The following is an 8,036-nucleotide window of genomic DNA, read 5'->3' as shown; positions in this document are numbered from 1 at the left end:
CCTACATCACAGCTGAATGATGGCTCATTTATTACAACGAAAAAAAAAGAGAAGCAGAAAGAGAGAAACATCACCTATGTCAAGAGAAAGCACATGGGTATTTTGGTTTCAGTTACTACCTTCTGAGACACTTCATGCACTGAGGAGAATCCACATGTAATTAGATACTGAGATGGACAAAACTTAAGGCAAGCAATCTCACCATGCTGGTACCCATGGAAGGGATCAGAATGTTAAATTAAATCACAAAACCTTCGGTAAAAAAACCCAACCAAACAAACAAACAAAAAAAACCAACCAAAAAACAAACGTCTAGAAGTTAGTAATTCTTGTTTCTTATGAAATAGTTGGAAATTTTTAGCTTTGAACATAATGTGTTGTACCACTCCAGCTTTAACTTCAACCTGAAGGACATCCCCATGCCATCATTTGTATACATGATCCAGGAGATCCTTAAGCTTTTTTCAGTGTTTGCATTAAATTGAACTCTTTTGAAATGAAAAGCTTAAAGGAAAGAAAGTTTCTGCAAGATATTGCAATCACTGAATTTATTCAGAAAGGCTCTTTGGATAGCTTTTCAGCATACAAAGCAATACAGAAAGAAAAATTCTCATTTCTTTCATCAGGAGTTTCATCTCTAGTCCTTTAATGTTCCATGGTAAAATGAATTATACTACAAAAAGGCTTGGTGCCTTTCCTCAAACACCCTGATCCTGCCTGATACTGAGCTTCCTTGAAAGACAGCTGGGGACACCTCATAAAACAAGCCAAGAAAAGATGATCAAATGTTAATGAGCAAAGGTGGTGAGTGAAACCTGGTGATTTAAACCCCACTAGTTTCAAAAGTGTATAGCAGACTTATAGAGACCTAGTCAGCCATCCAGACTCCTCTGCTCCCATTCCAGCCACCACAAGACTGGAAGGACTCTGGTTGATGGACAGGACTTGTGTCACCAGGATGGAGCACAGAAACCAGTACTATCTGAACATGGGCAGGAGTAAAACTCACCTGGGACAACTGAGTACTGAGTAAACCACTAGAGAGTGCTCATGTCTGAATAAACACAGCGACCATTTGACTGTTTCAATTCCTGATGATCCTAGATTGAATGGAATGGACCATTTTCCTGAGTGAAATATTGCTGTAGATACATTAAAAAAGCTAACTGCACTTGGGAGTTAAAGATAAATTGACATACTCTTAAATACATACATTTTTTTTCTTTCCTGTTCTCTAATGAGTTCATAATTTAATTGGAGAAACTGCTAAATTCCCACCAAATACTAGTGAAAATCTCAAAGGAAAACAAGCTGCTTATGCAAGTGTTCTCATAAAACAAAGAGTATTCAAGTACGGTAAATAAATACTAGAAACGAGAATGATATTCTGTTGTCTCCTTAAAAGCTTGAAGCCTACATATCTTCATATTGATGGTTTGATTCTGAGCTGAACATTAATGAAAACATTTTCTATTCTAAATAAAACTAAAGCACTCCTATATATTACCACTTCCCTAGGGCAAAGTTCTGCTCTTGGGTAAATTACAGAGGGATATTATTACAGCATTGTCAAGTGTATGCCAGAGTAAAATAGAGATTTAATCCAATTAATCCAGCCGTGGAGTGGATCCTTAGAATAAACCAGAGGATGAAATTTGGTACCAGCCAGCCAGTGACATGAGGCTGCAGTGAGAACTTCAAGCTCAGGGGGGCAGGTCTGCTCTCCCAAATCCACCACAAAAAAAAAAGTCTAGCAGAATCACTAAAAGCAATACTGAGTGGTTTAGGGTCTCAGCTGGCAGGAAGCCCAGGCTGACTAAAAAGACAAAAAAAAAACCCAGCCCCCTAAGTAGCAAATATGCTTTCCTGCACAGTCGTTTATTCAGCTTCTGAGATGGATTTAAAATTAGAAGAGATAACATGAGAGCAAGAAACTTAAAACTGAGGCTACTTTTCACTTGGATACTGTGAGTTAAAGGTTTCTATTGCTGCTGGAACTGCAACTGTAGCTGAGACAGGGTCAGAAAACCCTGGAGCTTAAATACAGAAGCTTCAAGGCGAGAAATGTATAAAAATAAATTCCAAAGGGCTTAATAACATTGTACAGAGAGGCTGGATATTCTGGTGTCAGAAGGAAACTGGTGGCTCTTAGATCAAAACCTAATCACCCAAAAGCAATAAGATCCTTTGTTTTAGCCAGCTAGTCATTCTGTCACCCACTGGGGCAATGTTTTTTTTTTTTTTACTACCATCCCAAATTATAGTTAATTTACAGTGTATAAATGTACATGTCACTGAAAATATAACAGTTAAAGCAAAAATACTTTGGAATGAATGCGGTTAAACCTTGAACAGTCTGATCCAAAATCTGCTAGGAACCTTTTGCTTGACTTCAAAGGAATTATTATCAGCATTTAAGTGAACTTGTCCTACAAAAAAAAAAAAAAAAAAAAGCACTGTGCCTCACAGCTTACTGCCAGGACTGTCCTTCATGTGGAATCAAAGACAGTCAGAGCCTGCAGCCAGTCCAGGCTACCTCTGCAGGAAGCAAAGGGAGAGAAACCTTCCTGAGGTCACTGTACAGGACACCCTCTGATTCTCTGCAGCAAGAGCAGAGGAGGGGAGAAACATCTGCTCTTTCTTAGTTTCCCCATCCCAGAAGACTTTATTTATGCATTAGTCGACCTTTCTAGCCATTAGGACCATCTTGCTTCAGCAGTTAATTAACACAAGTGCCATAATTTAATACAGTTAATGCTACTTGATGCCCTTTAATGTACCTTCCATTAGTGATATTATTGTAGTATTACCCTGTAAATTAAAATGAGATCAAGACTAAGAGAGGCTCTCTTTAATTAAGGTATTGGCACACTACATTGGCCATTATTCACTAGAAAAAAATCACCCTGATTTAGTGAAGCAGACCATCAGTAAGTCAGAATTAGTTCATGTGGATTATTAGATTTCTTGAATAATGTGTGCACAATGGGGTTGCTAAAATTGCTAACAACTATGTTTCCTTTCTTTCATCATCTTAATAAACACACAATGGAAGTAGTAAATTGAAGATGAACGAACAGGTGGTAATAGAGGAGGTAAGGCATTCATTGAGGCTGCACAGGTTTTAATTTCTAATGCAGCATACATCAGGCTTATTTCATACCAAAATGAAAACCAATGACAAAGCAAACCCAATATTAAGTGGACAAATCTCAAACATCTAATTCGTTGTGAAGTATTAACCACCGCAGCATCTTGTATATTAAGTATGGCAGCTTTAAGAGAGATGCTTTTCACTGTCATTGAGCCTTAAAATACAATGTGAAGCAAATTACATTTTATGGTGCCTTTAGAAATATGCTATTATGAGCTTTGGTGATTTTAAATATGTTTAACCTACAGGTGATTCCTTTTTTAGTAAAAGGGCTAGCTTTAACATGTGTCTCCTAGTGTCTCTCACCCACCACATGTCAAGCTCCTTGGTAACGTCTCTTTGTATCCTGTCCTCATGGAATATTCACTCTAGCTTTACTAAATGTATTTAAATATCTAGGTCTCAAAGCCCAGAATATGAAACACTGTAGCAGAAAATCAACCTTTGTCAGTTAATTTCCAGTTAACTTCCTAAATTAACGTGCAACAGCTGGAAAGCTCCACTGAACCAGAAAGAGCAGCACAACCCCCCCTAGTAACCCTTGCTCGCCTCCATCATGTTCCTGTGCTCAGGGCATGCCAGGGCACATGACTGTAATGCTGATTTGGAGACTCTTTGTGGGGGCTGTATAAGGTTTCTGGTGGAAACCTAAAAGCAGGTGACACTGGGCATATGGCAAGTTACCTTTGCTGGGATGAAATGATCAGGGGCTGTGCACTGCAGCCCCACAGATACCCAGCAGCAAGCAAGCCTGTAAACTCTTTACTAGGAGGACTCACTACATATTGAAGGAAAGGCCACAAAATCCCCAAAGAGGTGTTGTTCTCATTAGCAGAAGAGTGATAAGAATTCACATGAATCTTATCTAAGGAGATGCTGTTACATATCAGATATTTCTTTTAAAGCATGTGTCCAATTACTGCAGCATTTAGACAACAAGCATCAACATCAGATAAATTCTCCATACGGTCATGCTTCGTTTCTATAGATAATTTTTCACAAGATTGCCATGCCCCAGATGTGCTTGGAAGGTTTCTGTTTCTAATTTGCATGCAATGCACTCATTTTAATCCTTCAGATGCTTTCTTTGATAAAGTACTGATCGTTTAATTGAAGTCAGACTAAGCTACAAACGGATGTTCAGATGAGGAGCAGCTTTTCCTTAAAGCATAACGACCTTCAAATCCTGAGCTTTGATATGATGCTTCTGTAGAGATAACTTATTTGGAGCCCGATGGAGAATGGATAGAATTTTGAATATACTGAGGCTAATTTTACCCAACTATTTCAATCAGTATCTTAAGTTGTCCATGATTCACTTAGCCCTCCCAAAAGGCTTCTGAAAAATAATTCACAAGGTAACTAAATGAGACAACAAGAATTCTTCATTCAGCAACCTTTATCTTACACTTTAACACATTCAATTAATGATTCTGTATGCATGCATACATATTTGGTGTGAACACAGGGGATTGTAACTACATGTTAAATCTATGGTCCTAAGAAATGTATTTTGATGTCATAGAAAAATATATTGGTACTGCAAAAGTGTTTACATATTCAAATCTGTATGTGTCATCAATTCTTCCTTTAAATAAAGTTAGACAAATATTTTTCAATAGATTACACCACAGTAATATGATTCTATTTTGATTCTATGTATTGATTTTTTTCAATACGGAAATGCTTATGAAAGGCTTGTATAAAATGGTAGAAAATGGCCAGCTGACTACAGGAGTAATAAAAATATAATCACCAGTATTCAATCACTATCCCTATGGCTGTTTTTTTGGTCTGAAAAAAAACACCCTGGCTTTCTAAGATATATTAGCTTTTCTGTTTTGATGACTGATATTTTAATAATTTGATAATTTTGATAATTTTGCTTGTCTTAAAAAAAAAAGTTTTTTTTTTTAAAAAGATTTGAACTCTCTGTAGAAGAAGCAGAGGAGAAGGAAAAGGTACTTTAGAGAGGTGAGTAAATTGCTAATAAAGAAGGACCCATATATTTCTTCCAAAGCAATTGGCATCCAAGACACATGTAAAGGGTATTACCCTCCTGCTTGAGGTCATCAGTCAATTGCTAGTTTGAGTTGGGAAGAAAATTTCCCAATAGGAATGCCATTGCACAGTTATTATTTTTGAGACTACAGCACCTGATACCAGCCACTGCTTGCCCTAGAGGGACTATTTGTCTTGAATGCAGCTGAGTAATCATCTTTGTTATATTCAAATCAATCTCTCTAAAACACTGTTTTTTTTTGTTTTTTTTTTTTTTTTCAATTTTACTTCAGCTTCACTGCATTTCAGAGCTAATTAAAGTACAAGAAACGGACTCCAGTCTCTGCCACCTTCCTTGTCCACAGGCAGTTCACAGCTGGACCTGGTGGGAAGGGTCCGTGCAAGGTCTGCTGTATCAATCACAGCTTACATTAAAGACCTGAAACTCACAAATGATGAAACAGAATCTCTCTTTTTAGATAACTGCTATCAGATCAGGCTCCAACTATATAAAAGCACAAAGTGTCCTAATGCCAAGGTGAATTCCTGAGCCAATGTGAGAAACTGTAGGGTCCAGTAGTTCATCCTCTGCCAAATCCCATTCTGAAGTCCCAAAAACTTGACACTTTACTTGTCTGCTGTCTTGTTTTTTTATACTGCAAATAAGCTATTTAATGAAACTAATAAGTTCATCAGAGATTTCGAAGATGCTTCCTTATGCGTGCCAAGTAACTTTACTGATTGGTACTTGCATGCTGTCTTAAAATATTCCCAATCTCATACTTATTTCAAGATTGGTAAGGTAACCATGAAATCAAGCAAGTTATAAATAATTTTGGTAGAAGTGTCATACCTTAGCATTTTCTTCTGTAAGAATACTTCTGCTTTGTCTTTCATCAGTCATTTTGGGAAAGTGTGAAAAAAGTGTTCACAAGCTAGGAATTTTTGACTCAAAACTTTGTCAAGGTGAAGTATGTTGTTTAGGAATTCTGGGTCCCAGCCAGTTACACTTTGACCAGCCTGTGCATCAGGCCTGTGTGCTTCCTGAGAAGAGGGAGTAGCTGAGGACTGAAGGGAAATAAATACCACTTCCATACTAACTCCATCTAGAGAACTTCACTGTTTCAGAGACTATTGTTTAACAGCAGGTTATCCCAATAATGCTTTGATTTTTTAAGTGAGATGGTTAAAACATCCTGGGGTAGTATTAACTACCCTGCTTATGAAACCTAGGGCTCAAGATCCCAGGTTAGTGACAGCAAACACCCAGGGCTTTGTGGGAAACTTCTAGTATGACTAGAAATAGGCTTCAGCTGAGCCAGATGTCCAATGAACATGTCTTGGCAGAAAATGTCATCATGTTTGAGGAAAACAGTGATTTTGAATAATCTCTAAAACAAAACGTGTATGCCCGTTTCTAAAGACATATATTTTCTTACCTTCCGTATACTCTTATGTCTGAAATTGCATAAAAGTAGCGTGCCAGGTGTTGCTCATCCACATATATCTCTCCAGTTGCTGGTCTAAGCAGTCTTATCCTCAGATCCGTGATGGTAAAGAAATCTCTTAACTTCTTGGTTGTGTCAAGCTGGCCATAAAGAGAAGCCATGTTATGAAGCCGAGGTCCAGCAAAAAAAGCAAACCTATCTTTGATTTCAAAGTGGATTATTTTACTATTTGTCATGTACCCAGTAGAGTATTCCTCTGTGCAAATGATTTCTAGGACTGTGTGCTGTGATAAATCCCTCACTGATTTTGGATCCATATGGAAAGCATCTAAGCAGTCCGTAGCATAGTATTGGTAGGGCTGCCATGTTCGTCCATAGTCAAGTGATTTCTCCAGGATCATTTGGTCTGGACGGCCAGATTCAAAAGTGATAACTATGTTATCTGTAAGCTCAATGGTTTTGTTCCAGGAGAGTGTAATATTAACATGTAGAGGCTTTGGATAATCCTTCCAAGTTGTGGACTGCCAAAATGTGGATGGATGTCTTCCTTCGAGATCAAACATCAGTTCTGGAGGATGAGCCAGTTCTTGGGTACTCGCATCACATTCATTATTGCACATGTAGGGATTCCCCTGGAAAAGAGCAAAGCAGTACTGTAAGAGGCATGGTACAGGTGTCTGTGACACATACAGATGTTTCTTGTCTGGCACATGAGAACTGCTGCTTTTTCTCCAGGCCTGGAACTAAGAAAGAAAAAACCAAATGCTTGCAAGGAATACCTTTATCTTAGTGACATTTATCCTGGCTGGTTTACCTGTTAAAGTAAATGTTCAAACACACACATATACAGCACCCTTTCCTCTGTAATAAAAACAATGTTTTTCAGTATGTTTTAGAGAAAGAAAAGAGCTGTTTGGTTTTTTTTTTTTCCCCATCCTGAATGACTCTGACTAGCGACTGAGTCACAAAAGACTGAGAACAGTAAGCAAGCCTCTAACAACTCAGTAACTTCAACTCTTCCTAGAAAGATGCAGCAGCTGAAGAGAATTTATTTTAAAAACAAGTATGTTCCTCAAGAGCTCTGCTCACAAAAGAAGTAATTTTTAGGGCAGGTGTTTTGAGGTCAGCAGTGCAGCCTGTATGTACCCAGTATAAACCAGTCCACCTTCAAGTTTCCTTTCACCTGGGTGTAAAATCTATTGTGCTCAGCTTTGCTCCCCGCTTAGCAAGGGCTTCCCTTAAAACATTTACACTCACTACCAAAAGCCATTAGAACAACAGTGCTCTGCCAGCTCTGGGGCTGGATTCAGACATCCGCCATCTTATTACAGGGTAGCAAAGTACTCCAGAAAAGACTTTTCATGGTGCACCAGCTCCTATTTATCTGGACAAGATAATCCAGTGCTTGATTATCATAGAATCATAGAATCATT

General features: G+C 38.2%; 1 protein-coding gene across 1 annotated transcript in view; it reads right to left on the bottom strand.

Moving 5' to 3' along the window:
• Positions 1 to 7,235, bottom strand: part of NTNG1 (netrin G1) — a gene marked incomplete at its 5' end in the record, with an annotated part of 29,726 nt that extends 22,491 nt beyond the window's left edge. The window contains one exon of the mRNA XM_008947383.1: positions 6,595 to 7,235. Within this exon, the coding sequence (XP_008945631.1) occupies positions 6,595 to 7,235 (641 nt within the window). The remainder of the gene's footprint in view (positions 1 to 6,594) is intronic.
• Between the last annotated feature and the right edge of the window lie 801 nt (positions 7,236 to 8,036).

Source organism: Merops nubicus, unplaced genomic scaffold, assembly GCF_000691845.1.
Source record: "Merops nubicus isolate BGI_N331 unplaced genomic scaffold, ASM69184v1 scaffold26549, whole genome shotgun sequence".
NCBI classification, from domain to species: domain Eukaryota; kingdom Metazoa; phylum Chordata; class Aves; order Coraciiformes; family Meropidae; genus Merops; species Merops nubicus.
Note: the sequence above shows the minus strand (reverse complement) of the source record. Positions and strands in the feature narration are given on the sequence as shown.